General features: G+C 42.4%; 1 protein-coding gene across 1 annotated transcript in view; it reads right to left on the minus strand.

The window, feature by feature from the left end:
- Positions 1-23,504, minus strand: part of LOC115203520 (neuronal acetylcholine receptor subunit alpha-7-like) — a 58,809-nt gene that overhangs the window by 31,266 nt on the left and 4,039 nt on the right. Inside the window, exons 2-3 of the mRNA XM_029768281.1 lie at positions 8,555-8,694; positions 6,727-6,771 (exon numbers count right to left, since the gene is read on the minus strand). Of these exons, the coding sequence (XP_029624141.1) occupies positions 6,727-6,771; positions 8,555-8,694 (185 nt within the window). The remainder of the gene's footprint in view (positions 1-6,726; positions 6,772-8,554; positions 8,695-23,504) is intronic.

A 23,504-nucleotide genomic window follows, 5' to 3' on the forward strand; every position in this document is an offset into this window, starting at 1 on the left:
AAACATTTTATAGGATTAAGGCTATGTTCCAATCTTTTCTAAGATCTACATTTAACTGCCAAAATAAAGGAAACACTTGAGTAAATGAGGGATACAAAGTACTGTATATTGAAAGCAGGTGCTTCCACACAGATGGGGTTCCTGAGTTAATTAAGCAATTAACATCCCATCATGCTTAGGGTCATGTATTAAAATGCCTCAGTGACTTTGAACAAGGGGTCTCAAAGGAGCATTGGGGGTTTAAAGTGTGTGTGTGTGTGTGTGTGTGTGTGTGTGTGTGTGTGTGTGTGTGTGTGTGTGTGTGTGTGTGTCTCAGTCACCAGATCTCAACCCAATGAGACAGCGTTTTCCACCACCATATTATGGAATTTCTTGTGGAAGAATGGTGTCACATCCCACCAATAGAGTTCCAGACACTTCTAGAATCTATGCCAAGCTATTCTGGCAGGCCAACGCCCTATTAAGACACTTTATGTTGGTGTTTCCTTTATTCTGGCAGTTACATGTATATTCCAATTCTAATCCAAATGTGGATGACTAAACAAGTCATGGACATAGTGACCATTATCAATCAGTTTGAGGGTTGTAAATGATTGGTTTGAAAAGGTAATGAATCTTACAATGGCCTACACATCCTGTATCATACTTTGAGATTTGAGATGGGTAGCGTGGACTGTTTATCATTTCAACAACACCAGACTGTTGCCTGGTGTAGCAAGGTGAGGTTTCCATACGTCATGTTTGATATGCCATGACACATCACAACAAACGGAGCCCTAGTATGGAGCATGACTAAGCATACCCTGTCAAATAATTACATGTTCATGCTTTTTAGCCAGTGTATTGTCAGTTTTCATTCTTTATATGGGAGGTTGTCAGTCATGTTGTAATCAATAAGTGTTAGCAGACATAACAGATAGAGGTTACACCACCTTATGAGTGTACTGTAAGTGTAGCAATATCAACACGGTCTCAATGACTTTCTTTAGCAAGCTGTCCTGGGTGCTCAAACAGATTACCTCCGAGTCTAGAGATGGATGTTGGTTTGTATAGATTTCATTGTCTTAATGTAACTTTGTCTTCCCCACCAGGGGGTTGAGCCACAGACAATGGATAGTTATCAGAGGGATGCTATAATAGCCTATTTCTGGAGTAAGGTCACTGTCACGATTACCAGGATCAGTAGAGAGGCAGAGTCAGGTGCAGGAGACAGAGGTCCGGAGTAGTAGTGGGTTTTAATAGAAAATCCGGGAACAACACAAGAGGCCGAAAGGCACAGGGCGCACATAAATTCAACTCGGGAAAACACGTTCCCAAATCAAAAGACGCATGGGGCGCAGCCCGGTAAATATAATTAGCAACGAGCGCAGCACTCACTCACAACTGTCCAGAGTTGACATAAAACAATCCCGCACGAAATCCTGAACTGAAAAGACACACTAAATAACCTAACTAATGACAGACAAGAAACAGGTGCGGATCAGACAGACAAAACCAACAGCTAGTAGGCCGGCGACGATGACCGCCGAGCGCCGCCCGACCGAGGAGGGACGCCACCTTCTGTGGATACTGTGACAGTACCCCTCCCCTGACGCCGGCCTCAGGGACGACCCGAGGAGGGGCGCCACCTTCTGTGGATACTGTGACAGTACCCCTCCCCTGACGCCGGCCTCGGGGACGACCCGGAGGGCGAGGCGCCGGTCGATCCGGGCGGAGACGGTGGAATTCCTGCAGCACAGCTGGATCCAGAACTTCCACCGCCGGAACCCAGCACCTCTCCTCCGGACCGTACCCCTCCCAGTCCACGAGGTACTGCAGGCCCCCTACCCGACGTCGGGAGTCCAGGATGGCCCGGACTGTGTACGCCGGGGCCCCCCCGATGTCCAGGGGGGGCGGGGGGACCTCCCGCACCTCAGCGTCCTGCAGCGGACCAGCTACCACCGGCCTGATGAGAGACACATGAAACGAGGGGTTAATGCTGTAATATGTAAGAAGTTGTAACCTATAACACACCTCGTTTATTCTCCTCAGGACTTTGAACGGCCCCACAAATCACGGACCCAGCTTCCGGCAGGGCAGGCGGAGGGGCAGGTTCCGGGTCGAAAGCCAGACTCTGTCCCCCGGGTTAAACACAGGGGCCTCACTGCGGTGGCGGTCAGCGCTCTCCTTGTGTCGTTCTCCAGCCCTCTTTAGACACTCCTGGACAGCATTCCAGGTCTCCTTTGAGCGCTGGACCCATTCCTCCACCGCAGGAGCCTCTGTCTGGCTCTGTTGCCATGGCACCAGGACCGGCTGATAACCTAACACAACCTGGAAGGGTGACAGGTTAGTAGAGGAGTGGCACTGAGAGTTCTGGGCCATCTCGGCCCATGGCACGAACCGCGCCCACTCCCCTGGCCGGTCCTGGCAATACGACCGCAGAAACCTGCCTACATCCTGGTTAATGCGCTCTGCCTGCCCATTACTCTCAGGGTGGAAACCCGAGGTCAGGCTGACCGAGACCCCAAGCCTTTCCATAAACGACCTCCACACCCTGGACGTGAACTGGGGACCCTGATCACATACGATGTCCTCGGGCACCCCGTAGTGCCGGAAGACATGGGTGAATAGGGCCTCCGCGGTCTGTAGGGCCGTAGGAAGACCGGGCAAAGGGAGCAGACGGCAGGACTTCGAGAACCGATCCACAACGACCAGGATCGTGGTGTTCCCCTGAGACGGCGGGAGATCCGTGAGGAAATCCACCGAGAGGTGAGACCAAGGTCGTTGTGGAACGGGGAGGGGCTGTAGTTTCCCTCGCGGCAGGTGCCTAGGAGCCTTGCACTGGGCGCACACCGAACAGGAAGAGACATAATGACGAACATCCTCAACCAAGGTGGGCCACCAGTACCTTCCCTTCAGGCCCCGCACTGTCCGTTCCACCCCAGGATGACCCGAGGAGGGTAGAGTGTGGGACCATCGGATCAGGCGATCGCGAACACCAAGCGGAGCGTATTTCAGACCCACGGGACATTGAGGTGGAGTGGGTTCTGACTGGCCCGCCCGCTCGATGTCCGCATCCACCTCCCATACCACCGGTGCCACCAGACAGGAGGCGGGGAGTATGGGAGTAGGATCGATGGTCCGCTCCTCGGTGTCGTAGAGACGCGACAGTGCGTCAGCCTTCCTGGTTCCAGGAACCTGGAATGTACGAGAGGGTAAATTGAAACCTCGTAAAGAATATGGCCCACCTGGCTTGACGAGGATTAAGTCTCCTCGCTGCCCGGATATACTCCAGATTACGGTGGTCAGTCCAGATGAGAAAAGGGTGACGTGCCCCCTCAAGCCAGTGTCTCCACACCGTCAAAGCCTTGACCACGGCTAACAGCTCCCGGTCCCCCACATCATAGTTGCGCTCCGCTGGGCTCAGCTTCTTAGAAAAGAATGCACAGGGGCGGAGCTTCGGAGGAGCGCCCGAACGCTGCGACAGCACTGCTCCTACCCCAGCCTCGGACGCGTCCACCTCCACTATGAATGGCAAAGAGGGGTCCGGATGTGCCAGCACAGGAGCGTTGGTAAACAGAACCTTCAGACGATGGAAGGCTCTGTCCGCCTCTGCCGACCACCGTAGCCGCACCGGACCCCCTTCATCAGGGAGGTAATGGGAGCCGCCACCTGGCCAAAACCCCGGATAACCCACCGGTAATAATTGGTGAACCCCAAGAACCGCGGCACCTCCTTCACAGTGGTTGGGGTTGGCCAATTACGCACTGCCGTAACGCGGTCACATTCCATCACCACCCCCGAGGTGGAAATGCGATATCCCATAAAAGAGACGGCTCGTTTGGAGAACTCACATTTCTCAGCCTTGACGTATAGGTTATGCTCCAGCAGCCGCCCAAGCACTTTACGCACCAGAGACACATGCTCGGCGCATGTGGTGGAGTAGATCAGGATGTCATCGATGTACACCACCACACCCTGCCCAAGCATGTCCCTAAGGACCTCGTCCACAAAGGATTGGAAGACGGCGGGAGCATTTTTTTAACCCATACGGCATGACGAGGTACTCATAATGGCCCGATGTGGTACTAAATGCGGTTTTCCACTCGTCTCCATCTCGGATACGCACCAGGTTATACGCGCTCCTGAGATCTAATTTTGTGAAGAAGTGCGCCCCGTGAAATGACTCCACTGCCGTAGCAATGAGAGGTAGCGGGTAACTGAAACCCACTGTGATAGCATTTAGACCTCTATAGTCAATGCACGGGAGCAGACCTCCCTCCTTCTTCTTCACAAAAAAGAAGCTCGAGGAGACGGGTGACTTAGATGGCCGAATGTATCCCTGTCTCAAGGACTCAGCGACGTGTCTCCATAGCCGCTGTCTCCTCTTGAGACAGAGGATACACGTGACTCCTAGGAAGAACCGCGTCAGCCTGGAGGTTTATCGCACAATCCCCTCGTCGATGGGGGGGTAATTGAGTCGCCTTCGTCTTACTGAAGGCGATAGCCAAATCGGCATACTCTGAGGGAATGCGCACGGTGGAGACTTGGTCTGGACTTTCCACCGTGGTTGCACCGATGGAAACTCCTATGCACCTACCTGAGCACTCCCTTGACCACCCCTTAAGAGCCCTCTGCCTCCACAAAATCTGAGGGCTGCCAGGGGATTCCCAGTACCACCGGAAACGCCGGGGAGTCAATGAGGAATAAGCTGATACGTTCCTCATGGCCCCCCCACGTCAGCATAACCAGTGGCACAGTGACCTCCCCACTTGGCCGGACCCTAGCGGTCGACTATCTAGGGCGTGCACAGGGAAGGGGTGGTCCAGCTGAACCAGGGGAATCCCTAACTTCTTAGCTAACCCACGGTCCATAAAACTCCCAGCTGCACCTGAATCGACGAGTGCCTTATACTGGAAGTGAGGGGAAAAATCAGGAAAACAAACTGAGGTGTACATGTGGTCGACAGGGGTCTCTGGGTGTGGCTGGTGCTGACTCACCTGGGGCGTCGATGTAGTGCTCTGCCTACCCTCCGACCTCCCGGGTGGACCACTCCAGCACCGGTCCACAGTGTGTCCTCTGCGCCCACAGTGGGTGCAGGAGAGGCCCCCCCCTCCGGTCCTCCTCGACGCAGCTCCCCCTATCTCCATGGGCTGTGGAGCAGGAGGGCTGGGAGGAGGAACGAACAGGCCCCGACTGGAACGTCCCCGGGCAGCCAGTAGGTTGTCCAGTCTGATGGACAAATCCACCAGCTGGTCTAGGGTGGTGGTGTTGTCCCTACAAGCCAGCTCCCGGCGGACGTCCTCACGAAGACTGCACCTATAGTGATCTTTCAGGGCCCGCTCATTCCACCCCGATTCAGCGGCGAGAGTCCGGAATTCCAGGGCGAAATCCTGAGCGCTCCTCGTCTCCTGTCTCAAGTGGAATAGCCGCTCACCCGCCGCCCTGACCTCCGGGGGATGATCGAATACCGCCCGGAAGCGGCGGGTGAACTCTGGGTAGTCGCCCCGAGCCGAGTCTGGGCCATCCCAGACCGCGTTGGCCCATTCCAGGGCTCGACCCGTGAGACACGAGACGAGGACGCTCACTTTCTCTTCGTCAGAGGGAGGGGGTCGGACGGTCGCCAGGTACAGTTCTAACTGAAGCAAAAAACCCTTACACCCAGCGGCCGTTCCATCGAATTCCCTGGGAGGTGTAATTCGGATACCGCTGGAGCCCGCTTCAGTGTGTGTTGGTGGGGGCGCAGGATGAGGACCCGGAGCTGGTCTAGCTGGGGAAGCACCTCTCTCCCAGCTCTCCAACCAGGCTAACACCTGGTACATGGCCGAGCCCAGGCGGTGGAGAAGGCTGGCGTGTTGCGACACCTGTTCAGCCACGGACGGCACTTCTGCTCCTGCTGACTCCATCGGTGGTGCGGGATTCTGTCACGATTACCAGGATCAGTAGAGAGGCAGAGTCAGGTGCAGGAGACAGAGGTCCGGAGTAGTAGTGGGTTTTAATAGAAAATCCGGGAACAACACAAGAGGCTGAAAGGCACAGGGCGCACATAAATTCAACTCGGGAAAACACGTTCCCAAAACAAAAGACGCACGGGGCACAGCCCGGTAAATATAATTAGCAACGAGCGCAGCACTCACTCACAACTGTCCAGAGTTGACATGAAACAATCCCACACGAAATCCTGAACTGAAAAGACACACTAAATACACTAAATAACTAATGACAGACAAGAAACAGGTGCGGATCAGACAGACAAAACCAAAAGACACAGAAACATAGATCGGTGGCAGCTAGTAGGCCGGCGACGACGACCGCCGAGCGCCGCCCGACCGAGGAGGGGCGCCACCTTCTGTGGATACTGTGACAGTCACATCTATCTATAAGGTCTGTGGAGTGGCTCTATGAAGGACTGACTGTCTGGAGGTTGTCCATTCGTTAAGGTGATTTAAAACAGCCAACACAACATTCATACAGTTTGCTGATGAGGCGAGAGCGGGAGAGGGCTTACTGTCATAAAACATAAACGTCATTCAGTTTTGTGTGACTGAGTAGCTTAGTTATTGTTCCTGAGTTGACCAATTTGCAAGATAGATGGAGGTGTAGTGTAGTGCAGTATGGTATAATATTGTATAGTGTAGTGTAGTCTAGTGTATTGTACAGTACAGTATAGTATAGTGCAGTATAGTACAGTATAGTATATAGTCTAAATTAAACGTGTTAAAACAGGCAAATGGAAAAATGTCTTACCAGCTGCAGCCATATGTTGGTTGTTAAAACCTGGTTCTTCTCATCCTGTTGCATTGAGAGATAGATGAACATGTCAGTTTGTATCATCAGAGAGATAGATGAACATGTCAGTTTGTAACATCAGAGAGAGATAGATGAACATGTACATTTGTATCATCAGAGAGAGATAGATGAACATGTCAGTTTGTAACATCAGAGAGAGATAGATGAACATGTCAGTTTGTATCCTCAGAGAGAGATAGATGAACATGTCAGTTTGTATCATCAGAGAGAGATTTATGAACATGTCTGTTTGTATCATCAGAGAGAGATAGATGAACATGTCAGTTTGTAACATCAGAGAGAGATAGGTGAACATGTCAGTTTGTAGCATGACAGAGAGATAGATGAACATGTCAGTTTGTATCATGAGAGAGAGATTAATGAACATGTCAGTTTGTAGCATCAGAGAGAGATAGATGAACATGTCAGTAGGAAACATCAGAGAGAGATATATGAACAGGTCTGCTTGTATCATCAGAGAGAGATAGATGAACATGTCAGTTTGTAACATCAGAGAGAGATAGATGAACATGTCAGTTTGTAACATGATAGAGAGATAGATGAACATGTCAGTTTGTAACATCAGAGAGATAGATGAACATGCCAGTTTGTATCATCAGAGAGAGATAGCTGAACATGTCAGTTTGTATCATCAGAGAGAGATAGATGAACATGTCAGTTTGTAAAATCAGAGAGGGATAGGTGAACATGTCAGTTTGTATCATCAGAGAGAGATAGATGAACATGTCCATTTGTATCATCAGAGAGAGATAGATGAACATGTCAGTTTGTAACATCAGAGAGAGATAGATGAACATGTCAGTTTGTAGCATCAGAGAGATAGATGAACATTTCAGTTTGTAACATCAGAGAGAGATAGATGAACATGTCAGTTTGTAACATCAGAGAGAGATAGATGAACATGTCCGTTTGTATCATCAGAGAGAGATAGATGAACATGTCAGTTTGTAACATCAGAGAGAGATAGATGAACATGTCAGTTTGTAGCATCAGAGAGATAGATGAACATTTCAGTTTGTAACATCAGAGAGAGATAGATGAACATGTCAGTTTGTAACATCAGAGAGAGATAGATGAACATGTCAGTTTGTATCATCAGAGAGAGATAGATCAACATGTCAGTTTGTAACATGATAGAGAGATAGATGAACATGTCAGTTTGTATCATCAGAGAGAGATAGATGAACATGTCAGTTTGTATCATCAGATAGATAGATGAACATGTCAGTTTGTAACATGATAGAGAGATAGATGAACATGTCTGTTTGTAGCATCAGAGAGAGAGAGATGAACATGTCAGTTTGTATCATCAGAGAGATAGCTGAACATGTCAGTTTGTAACATCAGAGAGATAGATGAACATGTCAGTTTGTATCATCAGAGAGAGATAGATGAACATGTCAGTTTGTATCATCAGAGAGAGATAGATGAACATGTCAGTTTGTATCATCAGAGAGAGATAGATCAACATGTCAGTTTGTATCATCAGAGAGAGATAGATCAACATGTCAGTTTGTATCATCAGAGAGAGATAGATCAACATGTCAGTTTGTATCATCAGAGAATAAAGTAATACAACAACCCAGTGTTTCTCAATCCATTCCTGAAGGACCCCAGAGGTGAACATTTTTGTTCCAGCCCAGGGCTAACACATCTGATAATACAAAACAACTAATCACCCTTGATTTGAGTTGAATCAGGGCTGTTAGTGTTGGGCTAGCGCAAAAATCTCAGCTCTGTTAACTTGCGTACCACAGTAACTCACCACGTCCATGATCTGCATCAAACTAAAGCTGAAGTTGACGGTGAGGGAGTGGGTGTCATTGAACACTGGCCTTTCTAGTGGGTTGTAGTTGGCCATAAGATCCTTGTACAGCCTCCGCTGGGGCTCCCCTTGGAGGGACACTGCCAGGGGAAAAACCACAACAGATGTAGACATTTGAGCCTCTGTTTTAAAATGTGCTTGGTCTTCTCTGAAGATCGATAGACTTTGCGTAGATGTGTATGTAGTCCCTGTTGTACAGTCGAAAATAACATGTCTTGTTAACCGCAGTGTGGTAAAAAATGGTCATGCTTTTTTACTAATTCCTTTCACTATCTCTGTCACATACATGCCCCAAAGCAAAATAAGATAATGCTGTAAACTAGAGCAACAAAATGATATAATGCTATAAACTAGAGCAGCAAAATGATATAATGCTATAAACTAGAGCAGCAAAATAAGATAATGCTGTAAACTAGAGCAACAAAATGATATAATGCTATAAACTAGAGCAGCAAAATGATATAATGCTATAAACTAGAGCAGCAAAATAAGATAATGCTGTAAACTAGAGCAACAAAATGATATAATGCTATAAACTAGAGCAGCAAAATGAGATAATGCTGTAAACTAGAGCAGCAAAATGAGATAATGCTGTAAACTAGAGCAGCAAAATGAGATAAAGCTGTAAACTAGAGCAGCAAATGAGATAATGCTGTAAACTAGATCAGCAGATGGACCATACACTTTTTCGTTTAATCTCCAATATACTGAGAGAATGAGAGAGAGAGAATGAGAGAGAGAATGAGAGAGTGAGAGAGAGAATGACAGCAAATTTTTGATATGGAAATGGTTTATATGGCAATGAATGCACTCAAAGAAAAAGCATTGTATGCAATAAAAATGTTATTATAAAAAAATCAACATCCCAATTAGAATTTGTACCAAAATATTTGACAGCCTAATCCTACCAATAGCTCTTTATGGAAGTGAGGTTTGGGGGCCACTCAATAAACTGGACTTTAAAATGTGGGACAAACATCCAATTGAAGCCCTACATGCAGAATTCTATCTGAAAAAAATATCTGAAGACCATACACATTTTGGCTACACCTAAATTAAAGTCCAAATTCAAGTCTCCAATTTAAAGCACTTCAAACCCAAGAACTGAGCCCAGAAATGAGCCCTCTCAGTCAGCTGGTGTTGGACCAAACCAACCAAACTGACACCAGCACTGCTTCAAAAGAAAGAATTCAAATAAACAAATATGCATTTGCTTGAGGGACACTGAATAATAACATCTGCATAGTAAACAGTAACTTACTTATTATTACTATTATTATTATTATTATTAGTGGTATTATTGTTATTACTATTATTATTATTGTAGTGATTATTATTCCAAATAGTAGTGGTATGGGTAGTAGGGGTGATGGTAATGATAGCAGTTTAATGATGATGGTAGTAGTAGTAGTAGTAATGATGATGGTGGTAGTTGTAGTAGTAATGATGATGATGGTAGTAGTAGTAGTGGTAATGATGATGATGGTAGTAGTTGTAGTAGTAATGATGATGGTGGTAGTTGTAGTAGTAATGATGATGGTGGTAGTTGTAGTAGTAATGATGATGGTGGTAGTAGTAGTAGTAATGATGATGGTGGTAGTAGTTGTAGTAATGATGATGGTGGTAGTTGTAGTAGTAATGATGATGGTGGTAGTTGTAGTAGTAATGATGATGGTGGTAGTAGTAGTAGTGATGATGGTGGTAGTTGTAGTAGTAATGATGATGGTAGTAGTAGTAGTAATGATGATGGTGGTAGTAGTTGTAGTAATGATGATGGTGGTAGTTGTAGTAGTAATGATGATGGTGGTAGTTGTAGTAGTAATGATGATGGTGGTAGTAGTAGTAGTAGTGATGATGGTGGTAGTTGTAGTAGTAATGATGATGGTGGTAGTAGTAGTAGTAATGATGATGGTAGTAGTAGTAGTAGTAATGATGATGGTAGTAGTAGTAGTAGTAATGATGATGGTAGTTGTAGTAGTAGTAATGATGATGGTAGTTGTAGTAGTAGTAATGATGGTGGTAGTAGTAGTAGTAATGATGATGGTGGTAGTTGTAGTAGTAATGATGATGGTAGTAGTAGTAGTAGTAATGATGATGGTAGTAGTAGTAGTAGTAATGATGATGGTAGTTGTAGTAGTAGTAATGATGATGGTGGTAGTTGTAGTAGTAATGATGATGGTGGTAGTTGTAGTAGTAATGATGATGGTGGTAGTAGTAGTAGTAATGATGATGATGGTAGTTGTAGTAGTAATGATGATGGTGGTAGTTGTAGTAGTAATGATGATGGTAGTAGTAGTAGTAGTAATGATGATGGTGGTAGTTGTAGTAGTAATGATGATGGTAGTAGTAGTAGTAGTAATGATGATGGTAGTAGTAGTAGTAGTAATGATGATGGTGGTAGTTGTAGTAGTAATGATGATGGTGGTAGTTGTAGTAGTAATGATGATGGTAGTAGTAGTAGTGGTAATGATGATGATGGTAGTAGTTGTAGTAATGATGATGGTGGTAGTTGTAGTAGTAATGATGATGGTGGTAGTTGTAGTAGTAATGATGATGGTGGTAGTTGTAGTAGTAATGATGATGGTGGTAGTTGTAGTAGTAATAATGATGGTGGTAGTAGTAGTAGTAATGATGATGGTAGTAGTAGTAGTAATGATGATAGTGGTAGTAGTAGTAGTAGTAATGATGATGGTAGTAGTAGTAATAATGATTGTGGTAGTAGTAGTAGTAATGATGATGGTGGTAGTTGTAGTAGTAATGATGATGGTGGTAGTTGTAGTAGTAATGATGATGGTGGTAGTAGTAGTAGTAATGATGATGGTAGTAGTAGTAATGATGATGGTAGTAGTAGTAGTAATGATGATGGTGGTAGTAGTAGTAGTAATGATGATGGTGGTAGTTGTAGTAGTAATGATGATGGTGGTAGTTGTAGTAGTAATGATGATGGTGGTAGTTGTAGTAGTAATGATGATGGTGGTAGTAGTAGTAGTAATGATGATGGTGGTAGTAGTTGTAGTAATGATGATGGTGGTAGTTATATTAGTAATGATGATGGTGGTAGTTGTAGTAGTAATGATGATGGTGGTAGTAGTAGTAGTAATGATGATGGTGGTAGTTGTAGTAGTAATGATGATGGTGGTAGTTGTAGTAGTAATGAGGATGGTGGTAGTTGTAGTAGTAATGATGATGGTGGTAGTTGTAGTAGTAATGATGATGGTGGTAGTAGTAGTAGTAATGATGATGGTAGTAGTAGTAATGATGATGGTAGTAGTAGTAGTAATGATGATGGTGGTAGTAGTAGTAGTAATGATGATGGTGGTAGTTGTAGTAGTAATGATGATGGTTGTAGTAGTTGTAGTAATGATGATGGTGGTAGTTGTAGTAGTAATGATGATGGTGGTAGTTGTAGTAGTAATGATGATGGTGGTAGTTGTAGTAGTAATGATGATGGTGGTAGTTGTAGTAGTAATGATGATGGTGGTAGTTGTAGTAGTAATGATGATGGTGGTAGTTGTAGTAGTAATGATGATGGTGGTAGTTGTAGTAGTAATGATGATGGTGGTGGTAGTAGTAGTAATGATGATGGTGGTAGTAGTAGTAGTGATGATGATGGTAGTAGTAGTAATGATGATGGTAGTAGTAGTAGTAATGATGATGGTGGTAGTTGTAGTGGTAATGATGATGGTGGTAGTAGTAGTAGTAATGATGATGGTGGTAGTTGTAGTAGTAATGATGATGGTGGTAGTAGTAGTAATGATGGTGGTGGTAGTTGTAGTAGTAATGATGATGGTGGTAGTAGTAGTAGTAATGATGATGGTGGTAGTAGTTGTAGTAATGATGATGGTGGTAGTTGTAGTAGTAATGATGATGGTGGTAGTAGTAGTAGTAATGATGATGGTGGTAGTTGTAGTAGTAATGATGATGGTGGTAGTTGTAGTAGTAATGATGATGGTGGTAGTAGTTGTAGTAATGATGATGGTGGTAGTTGTAGTAGTAATGATGATGGTGGTAGTTGTAGTAGTAATGATGATGGTGGTAGTTGTAGTAGTAATGATGATGGTGGTGGTAGTAGTAGTAATGATGATGGTGGTAGTTGTAGTAGTAATGATGATGGTGGTAGTTGTAGTAGTAATGATGATGGTGGTAGTTGTAGTAGTAATGATGATGGTAGTAGTAGTAGTAGTAATGATGATGGTGGTAGTTGTAGTAGTAATGATGATGGTGGTAGTAGTAGTAGTAATGATGATGGTGGTAGTAGTAGTAGTGATGATGGTGGTAGTTGTAGTAGTAATGATGATGGTGGTAGTAGTAGTAGTAATGATGATGGTGGTAGTTGTAGTAGTAATGATGATGGTGGTAGTTGTAGTAGTAATGATGATGGTGGAAGTAGTAGTAGTAATGATGATGGTGGTAGTTGTAGTAGTAATGATGATGGTGGTAGTAGTTGTAGTAATGATGATGGTGGTAGTAGTTGTAGTAATGATGATGGTGGTAGTAGTTGTAGTAATGATGATGGTGGTAGTTGTAGTAGTAATGATGATGGTGGTAGTTGTAGTAGTAATGATGATGGTGGTAGTAGTAGTAGTAATGATGATGGTAGTAGTAGTAGTGGTAATGATGATGATGGTAGTAGTTGTAGTAATGATGATGGTGGTAGTTGTAGTAGTAATGATGATGGTGGTAGTTGTAGTAGTAATGATGATGGTGGTAGTTGTAGTAGTAATGATGATGGTAGTAGTAGTAGTGGTAATGATGATGATGGTAGTAGTTGTAGTAATGATGATGGTGGTAGTAGTTGTAGTAATGATGATGGTGGTAGTTGTAGTAGTAATGATGATGGTGGTAGTAGTAGTAGTAATGATGATGGTGGTAGTAGTAGTAGTAATGATGATGGTGGTAGTAGTAGTAGTAATGATGATGGTGGTAGTTGTAGTAGTAATGATGATGGTAGTAGTAGTAGTGGTAATGATGATGATGGTAGTAGTTGTAGTAATGATGATGGTGGTAGTAGTAGTAGTAATGATGATGGTGGTAGTTGTAGTAGTAATGATGATGGTGGTAGTAGTTGTAGTAATGATGATGGTGGTAGTAGTTGTAGTAATGATGATGGTGGTAGTAGTTGTAGTAATGATGATGGTGGTAGTTGTAGTAGTAATGATGATGGTGGTAGTAGTAGTAATGATGGTGGTGGTAGTTGTAGTAGTAATGATGATGGTGGTAGTAGTAGTAGTAATGATGATGGTGGTAGTAGTTGTAGTAATGATGATGGTGGTAGTTGTAGTAGTAATGATGATGGTGGTAGTAGTAGTAGTAATGATGATGGTGGTAGTTGTAGTAGTAATGATGATGGTGGTAGTTGTAGTAGTAATGATGATGGTGGTAGTAGTTGTAGTAATGATGATGGTGGTAGTTGTAGTAGTAATGATGATGGTGGTAGTTGTAGTAGTAATGATGATGGTGGTAGTTGTAGTAGTAATGATGATGGTGGTGGTAGTAGTAGTAATGATGATGGTGGTAGTTGTAGTAGTAATGATGATGGTGGTAGTTGTAGTAGTAATGATGATGGTGGTAGTTGTAGTAGTAATGATGATGGTAGTAGTAGTAGTAGTAATGATGATGGTGGTAGTTGTAGTAGTAATGATGACGGTGGTAGTAGTAGTAGTAATGATGATGGTGGTAGTAGTAGTAGTGATGATGGTGGTAGTTGTAGTAGTAATGATGATGGTGGTAGTAGTAGTAGTAATGATGATGGTGGTAGTTGTAGTAGTAATGATGATGGTGGTAGTTGTAGTAGTAATGATGATGGTGGTAGTAGTAGTAGTAATGATGATGGTGGTAGTTGTAGTAGTAATGATGATGGTGGTAGTAGTTGTAGTAATGATGATGGTGGTAGTAGTTGTAGTAATGATGATGGTGGTAGTAGTTGTAGTAATGATGATGGTGGTAGTTGTAGTAGTAATGATGATGGTGGTAGTTGTAGTAGTAATGATGATGGTGGTAGTAGTAGTAGTAATGATGATGGTAGTAGTAGTAGTGGTAATGATGATGATGGTAGTAGTTGTAGTAATGATGATGGTGGTAGTTGTAGTAGTAATGATGATGGTGGTAGTTGTAGTAGTAATGATGATGGTGGTAGTTGTAGTAGTAATGATGATGGTAGTATTAGTAGTGGTAATGATGATGATGGTAGTAGTTGTAGTAATGATGATGGTGGTAGTAGTTGTAGTAATGATGATGGTGGTAGTTGTAGTAGTAATGATGATGGTGGTAGTTGTAGTAGTAATGATGATGGTGGTAGTAGTAGTAGTAATGATGATGGTGGTAGTAGTAGTAGTAATGATGATGGTGGTAGTTGTAGTAGTAATGATGATGGTGGTAGTTGTAGTAGTAATGATGATGGTAGTAGTAGTAGTGGTAATGATGATGATGGTAGTAGTTGTAGCAATGATGATGGTGGTAGTAGTAGTAGTAATGATGATGGTGGTAGTTGTAGTAGTAATGATGATGGTGGTAGTAGTTGTAGTAATGATGATGGTGGTAGTAGTTGTAGTAATGATGATGGTGGTAGTAGTTGTAGTAATGATGATGGTGGTAGTTGTAGTAGTAATGATGATGGTGGTAGTAGTAGTAGTAATGATGATGGTGGTAGTAGTAGTAGTAATGATGATGGTGGTAGTTGTAGTAGTAATGATGATGGTGGTAGTAGTTGTAGTAATGATGATGGTGGTAGTTGTAGTAGTAATGATGATGGTGGTAGTTGTAGTAGTAATGATGATGGTGGTAGTAGTAGTAGTAATGATGATGGTGGTAGTTGTAGTAGTAATGATGATGGTGGTAGTTGTAGTAGTAATGATGATGGTGGTAGTAGTAGTAGTAATGATGATGGTGGTAGTTGTAGTAGTAATGATGATGGTGGTGGTAGTAGTAGTAATGATGATGGTGGTAGTTGTAGTAGTAATGATGATGGTGGTAGTTGTAGTAGTAATGATGATGGTGGTAGTTGTAGTAGTAGTGATGATGGTGGTAGTTGTAGTAGTAATGATGATGGTGGTAGTTGTAGTAGTAATGATGATGGTGGTAGTTGTAGTAGTAATGATGATGGTGGTAGTTGTAGTAGTAATGATGATGGTGGTAGTAGTAGTAGTAATGATGGTGGTGGTAGTTGTAGTAGTAATGATGATGGTGGTAGTTGTAGTAGTAATGATGATGGTGGTAGTTGTAGTAGTAATGATGATGGTGGTAGTTGTAGTAGTAATGATGATGGTGGTAGTTGTAGTAGTAATGATGATGGTGGTAGTTGTAGTAGTAATGATGATGGTGGTAGTTGTAGTAGTAATGATGATGGTGGTAGTTGTAGTAGTAATGATGATGGTGGTAGTAGTAGTAGTAATGATGATGGTGGTAGTTGTAGTAGTAATGATGATGGTGGTAGTTGTAGTAGTAATGATGATGGTAGTAGTAGTAGTAGTAATGATGATGGTGGTAGTTGTAGTAGTAATGATGACGGTGGTAGTAGTAGTAGTAATGATGATGGTGGTAGTAGTAGTAGTGATGATGGTGGTAGTTGTAGTAGTAATGATGATGGTGGTAGTAGTAGTAGTAATGATGATGGTGGTAGTTGTAGTAGTAATGATGATGGTGGTAGTTGTAGTAGTAATGATGATGGTGGTAGTAGTAGTAGTAATGATGATGGTGGTAGTAGTAGTAATGATGATGGTGGTAGTAGTTGTAGTAATGATGATGGTGGTAGTAGTTGTAGTAATGATGATGGTGGTAGTAGTTGTAGTAATGATGATGGTGGTAGTTGTAGTAGTAATGATGATGGTGGTAGTTGTAGTAGTAATGATGATGGTGGTAGTAGTAGTAGTAATGATGATGGTAGTAGTAGTAGTGGTAATGATGATGATGGTAGTAGTTGTAGTAATGATGATGGTGGTAGTTGTAGTAGTAATGATGATGGTGGTAGTTGTAGTAGTAATGATGATGGTGGTAGTTGTAGTAGTAATGATGATGGTAGTATTAGTAGTGGTAATGATGATGATGGTAGTAGTTGTAGTAATGATGATGGTGGTAGTAGTTGTAGTAATGATGATGGTGGTAGTTGTAGTAGTAATGATGATGGTGGTAGTTGTAGTAGTAATGATGATGGTGGTAGTAGTAGTAGTAATGATGATGGTGGTAGTAGTAGTAGTAATGATGATGGTGGTAGTTGTAGTAGTAATGATGATGGTGGTAGTTGTAGTAGTAATGATGATGGTAGTAGTAGTAGTGGTAATGATGATGATGGTAGTAGTTGTAGCAATGATGATGGTGGTAGTAGTAGTAGTAATGATGATGGTGGTAGTTGTAGTAGTAATGATGATGGTGGTAGTAGTTGTAGTAATGATGATGGTGGTAGTAGTTGTAGTAATGATGATGGTGGTAGTAGTTGTAGTAATGATGATGGTGGTAGTTGTAGTAGTAATGATGATGGTGGTAGTAGTAGTAGTAATGATGATGGTGGTAGTAGTAGTAGTAATGATGATGGTGGTAGTTGTAGTAGTAATGATGATGGTGGTAGTAGTTGTAGTAATGATGATGGTGGTAGTTGTAGTAGTAATGATGATGGTGGTAGTTGTAGTAGTAATGATGATGGTGGTAGTAGTAGTAGTAATGATGATGGTGGTAGTTGTAGTAGTAATGATGATGGTGGTAGTTGTAGTAGTAATGATGATGGTGGTTGTAGTAGTAGTATGATGCTGGTGGTAGTTGTAGTAGTAATGATGATGGTGGTAGTTGTAGTAGTAATGATGATGGTGGTAGTTGTAGTAGTAATGATGATGGTGGTAGTTGTAGTAGTAATGATGATGGTGGTAGTTGTAGTAGTAAGTGATGATGGTGGTAGTTGTAGTAGTAATGATGATGGTGGTAGTTGTAGTAGTAATGATGATGGTGGTAGTTGTAGTAGTAATGATGATGGTGGTCGTTGTAGTAGTAAATGATGGTGGTGGTAGTTAGTAGTAGTAATGATGGATGGTGGTATTGTGTAGTAGTAATGATGATGGTGGTAGTTGTAGTAGTAATGATGATGGTGGTAGTTGTAGTAGTAATGATGATGGTGGTAGTTGTAGTAATGATGATGGTGGTAGTTGTAGTAATGATGATGGTGGTAGTTGTAGTAGTAATGATGATGGTGGTAGTTGTAGTAGTAATGATGATGGTGGTAGTTGTAGTAGTAATGATGATGGTGGTAGTAGTAGTAGTAATGATGATGGTGGTAGTTGTAGTAGTAATGATGATGGTGGTAGTAGTAGTAGTAATGATGATGGTGGTAGTTGTAGTAGTAATGATGATGGTGGTAGTAGTAGTAATGATGATGGTGGTAGTTGTAGTAGTAATGATGATGGTGGTAGTAGTAGTAGTAATGATGATGGTGGTAGTTGTAGTAGTATGATGATGGTGGTAGTAGTAGTAGTAGTGATGATGGTGGTAGTTGTAGTAGTAATGATGATGGTGGTAGTAGTTGTAGTAATGATGATGGTGGTAGTTGTAGTAGTATGATGATGGTGGTAGTAGTAGTAGTAATGATGATGGTGGTAGTTGTAGTAGTAATGATGATGGTGGTAGTTGTAGTAGTAATGATGATGGTAGTAGTAGTAGTAGTAATGATGATGGTGGTAGTTGTAGTAGTAATGATGATGGTGGTAGTAGTAGTAGTAATGATGATGGTGGTAGTTGTAGTAGTAATGATGATGGTGGTAGTAGTAGTAGTAATGATGATGGTAGTAGTAGTAATGATGATGGTAGTAGTAGTAGTAATGATGATGGTGGTAGTAGTTGTAGTAATGATGATGGTGGTAGTTGTAGTAGTAATGATGATGGTGGTAGTTGTAGTAGTAATGATGGTGGTGGTAGTTGTAGTAGTAATGATGATGGTGGTGGTAGTAGTAGTAATGATGATGGTGGTAGTTGTAGTAGTAATGATGATGGTGGTAGTTGTAGTAGTAATGATGATGGTGGTAGTAGTTGTAGTAATGATGATGGTGGTAGTTGTAGTAGTAATGATGATGGTGGTAGTTGTAGTAGTAATGATGATGGTGGTAGTTGTAGTAGTAATGATGATGGTGGTAGTAGTAGTAGTAATGATGATGGTGGTAGTAGTTGTAGTAATGATGATGGTGGTAGTTGTAGTAGTAATGATGATGGTGGTAGTAGTAGTAGTAATGATGATGGTGGTAGTTGTAGTAGTAATGATGATGGTGGTAGTTGTAGTAGTAATGATGATGGTGGTAGTTGTAGTAGTAATGATGATGGTGGTAGTTGTAGTAGTAATGATGATGGTGGTAGTAGTAGTATTAATGATGATGGTAGTTGTAGTAGTAATGATGATGGTAGTTGTAGTATTGATGTAATGGTGGTGGTAGTAGTAATGATGATGGTAGTTGTAGTATTGATGTAATGGTGGTGGTAGTAGTAATGATGATGGTAGTTGTAGTATTGATGTAATGGTGGTGGTAGTAGTAGTAATGATGATGGTAGTTGTAGTATTGATGTAAAGGAGGCTGGTAGTAGTATTGATGATAGTAGTTGTAGTATTGATGTAATGGTGGTAGTAGTAGTAATGATGATGGTAGTTGTAGTATTGATGTAATGGTGGTGGTAGTAGTAATGATGATGGTAGTTGTAGTATTGATGTAATGGTGGTGGTAGTAGTATTGATGATAGTAGTTGTAGTATTGATGTAATGGTGGTGGTAGTAGTAATGATGATGGTCGTTGTAGTATTGATGTAATGGTGGTAGTAGTAGTAGTAATGATGATGGTAGTTGTAGTATTGATGTAATGGTGGTGGTAGTAGTAGTAGTAATGATGATGGTCGTTGTAGTATTGATGTAATGGTGGTGGTAGTAGTAGTAGTAATGATGATGGTAGTTGTAGTATTGATGTAATGGTGGTGGTAGTAGTAGTAATGATGATGGTAGTTGTAGTATTGATGTAATAGTGAGGATGACAGTTAGTTCTAAGTTAGTTCTAGTTTCATTTTCCATGTTTAGCCTTTTCTATGTATTATATTTCTACTATTGACTGTTACCATTTTATTGTTGTTACTTTTAGAATTGTTTTGTATTATTATTTACTACCATTTTATATTACCCTATAACTCTCAGTACCTCAGTAATCTCTGACATGTCTTACTAAGCCCTTCTACAGTACCAGTCATTGGAATGCATGTCCATGGTGATGTTCAGTACAGAAAAAAACCGTTTTGAAACTACCTAAAATGTCCAGTGAGATCACAGATTTTTGTTAACTATTGCAAAACATTGTCACGGTGCGCTGCACTGAACAGAACCCAGGTGTTTTCTACCAGCTACGCATGGACCATAACAACACAGTGTACTCAGTTCATTCAGAGTCCTCCCGCTTTAATTCTCTGAAAAGGTCTTACTCTATTTTAAGGCACTTTAGACGCCGGATGGCTACTTACTTTTCTAATAGCCAAAACCCAATTACCCAGAAACACCTCTGGGAAAGCACTTTACTCCATTGATTTGGTTGCTCGGAGAGCTCAAGGGTTCACTGTCTATTTTGAAATTGTTTCTAAGTTCTGTAAGAAAACATCTATGTCCCTCATCAGTTACCCAGGTCGCATACAGAGGCTCCCAGAACTGGAAGATCAGATAAAAGCTTGTTCTTTGTCTACAGTCTGATTCCCCTCTGGATCGCGGGCCCTCTTCATAATCACATTTCAGTGTTACCATCAGTGGGATAACATCCCTGTGTTATTGTGTAAAGATGTATCAGTCATTCATCAGGGTACATAAGTAATATTACTGATGGTAATACAAAGTAGCTTTCTGATGTTTTCCAATACCAAGGGTGGCTAGGGAACAGAGGACGGAGACAAAGCATCTCCTGTACTTCTTGATTAAATCTAGGAGACCCACCAATGTCAGTTAGATAGATAAAGCAGAGAGCTGGCCAAGACTCTCTCTCCCCCCCTCTCTCCATCTCTACATCTCACTTTTAATCTCTCGATCTCTCTCTCCCTCCGAGAATTCAATTAGGTATTGCAAATAGACTGGAGACTCCAGAGCGGAGGTCTTACTAAATGGAGTGCAGACAGTTACATTTTGTATTACTCTTTCCTTTCTTCTATTTTTGCTGCTGAACCTGTTGAGAGTTGAACCTGACGAGAGGTGAACCTGACGAAAGTTGAACCTGACGAGAGGTGAACCTGACGAGAGTTGAACCTGACGAGAGTTGAACCTGACGAGAGTTGAACCTGACGAGAGGTGAACCTGACGAGAGGTGAACCTGACGAGAGGTGAACCTGACGAGAGTTGATCCTGACGAGAGGTGAACCTGACGAGAGTTGAACCTGACGAGAGTTGAACTTGACGAGAGGTGAACCTAACGAGAGTTGAACCTGACGAGAGGTGAACCTGACGAGAGGTGAACCTGACGAGAGGTGAACCTGACGAGAGTTGAACCTGACGAGAGGTGAACCTGACGAGAGTTGAACCTGACGAGAGTTGAACCTGACGAGAGGTGAACCTGACGAGAGGTGAACCTGACGAGAGGTGAACCTGACGAGAGTTGAACCTGACGAGAGTTGAACCTAACGAGAGTTGAACCTGGCGAGAGGTGAACCTGACGAGAGGTGAACCTGATGAGATGTGGACCTGCAAGTAAGCATTTCATTGCACTGTGTACTCCATGTATACAATGCATTCGGAATGTATTCAGACCCCTTCCCTTTTTCCACATTTTGTTACGTTACAGCCATATTCAGAAATGTATTAAATAATGTTTTTCCCTCATCAATCTGCACACAATACCCGATAATGACAAATCAGGTTTTTAGACATTTTTGCAAAAGTATTAAAAATAAAAAACAGAAATACCTTATTTACGTAAGTATTCCGATCCTTTGCTATGAAACTGGAAATTAAGCTCAGGTGCAGCCTGTTTCCATTCATCATCCTTTATATGCTTTTTATAACTTGATTGGAGTCCACCTGTGGTAAATTCAATTGAATGGACATGATTTGGAAAGGCACACACCTGTCTATATGAGTCTATATAAGGTCCTACAGTTGACAGTGCATGTCAGAGTAAAAACCAAGCCATGAGGTCGAAGGAATTGTCTGTAGAGCTCCGAGACAGGATCGTGTCGAGGTACAGATCTGCAGCATTGAAGGTCTCCAAGAACACAGTGGCCACCATCATTCTTAAATGGAAGAAGTTTGGAACCACCAAGACTCTTCCTAGAGCTGGCCGCCCGGCCAAACTGAGCAATCGGGGGATAAGGGCCTTGAGAGAGAGGTGACTAAGTAGCCGATGGTTTGACAGAGCTCCAGAGTTCCTCTGTGGAGATGGGAGAACCTTCCAGAAGGACAACCATCTCTGCAGCACTCCACCAATCATTTTACATTTTAGTCATTTAGCAGACGCTCTTATCCAGAGCGACTTACAGTTGTGAATGCATACATTTCATACATTTTTTTTTTCATACTGGTCCCCCGTGGGAATTGAACCCACAACCCTGGCATTGCAAACACCATGCTCTACCAACTGAGCCACATGGGACCAATCAGGCCTATATGGTAGAGTGGCCAGGAGGAAGCCACTCCTCAGTAAAAGGCACATTACAGCCCCCTTGGAGTTTGCCAAAAGGCACCTAAAGGACTCTCAGACCATGAGAAACAAGATTCTCTGGTCTGATGAAACCAAGATGGAATTCTTTGGCCTGAATGCCAAGCGTTATGTCTGGAGGAAACCTGGCACCGTCCCTACAGTGAAGCATGGTGTGGCAGCATCATGCTGTGGGGTTGTTTTTCAGCGCCTCTGCACAAGTCTTTGAATGTCTTTGAGTGGCCCAGCTAGAGTCCGGACTTGAACCCGATCAAACATCTCTGGAGAGACCTAAAAAAAGCTGTGCAGCAATGCTCCCCATCCAACCTGACAGAGCTTGAGAGGATCTGCAGAGAAGAATGGGAGAAAATCCCCAAATACAGGTGTGCCAAGCTGACCCAAAAAGACTTGAGGCTGTAATCGCTGCCGAAGATGCTTGAACAAAGTACTGAGTAAAGGGTCTTAATACTTATGTAAATGTGATATTTAATTCTAAAAACCTGTTTTTGCTTTGTCATTATGGGGTATTGTGTGTAGATTCATGAGAAAAAAACTAACTATTTAATCAATTTTAGAATAAGGCTGTAACGTAACAAAATGTAGAAAAAGTCAAGGGGTCTGAATACTTTCCGAATGCACTGTATATATGACTGATGAACAAACATGAACAAGGAAAGACAGAGTATATATGCTTTCAGAGTAAGCACAGGCAGGAAGAGGAGTGGGTAATACTGTTACTCAGGATGTAATGTCATGACATCTTGTGACAGCTTTGTCTTAAACAAGAGCTACAAGCCACATGGGAGTGTGACCATCCATGACAATGCAGCACTCAATGGGAAACATCACCTTGGAAAGCAAATTAATATGATGCTTTGCCAATACTGATGTAATATTTGTCACAATGACCATTTCATTGACCTATGACCTATGACTTAAAATTGTCATTGATCTTAACATCCTTATTATTATGTGTGATTATAGGTTGTGGTGTATACCATATCTAAGTTGAGGTGTATATCATATATAAGTTGAGGTGTATAACATATCTAAGTTGAGGTGTATATCATATCTAAGTTGAGGTGTATATCATATCTAAGTTGAGGTGTATATCATATATAAGTTGAGGTGTATATCATATCTATTTTGAGGTGTATATCATATATAAGTTGAGGTGTATACTATATCTAAGTTGAGGTGTATATCATATCTAAGTTGAGGTGTATATCATATCTAAGTTGAGGTGTATATCATATATAAGTTGAGGTGTATAT

This window comes from Salmo trutta, chromosome 12 (assembly GCF_901001165.1).
Source record: "Salmo trutta chromosome 12, fSalTru1.1, whole genome shotgun sequence".
Classification (NCBI taxonomy): Eukaryota; Metazoa; Chordata; class Actinopteri; order Salmoniformes; family Salmonidae; genus Salmo; species Salmo trutta.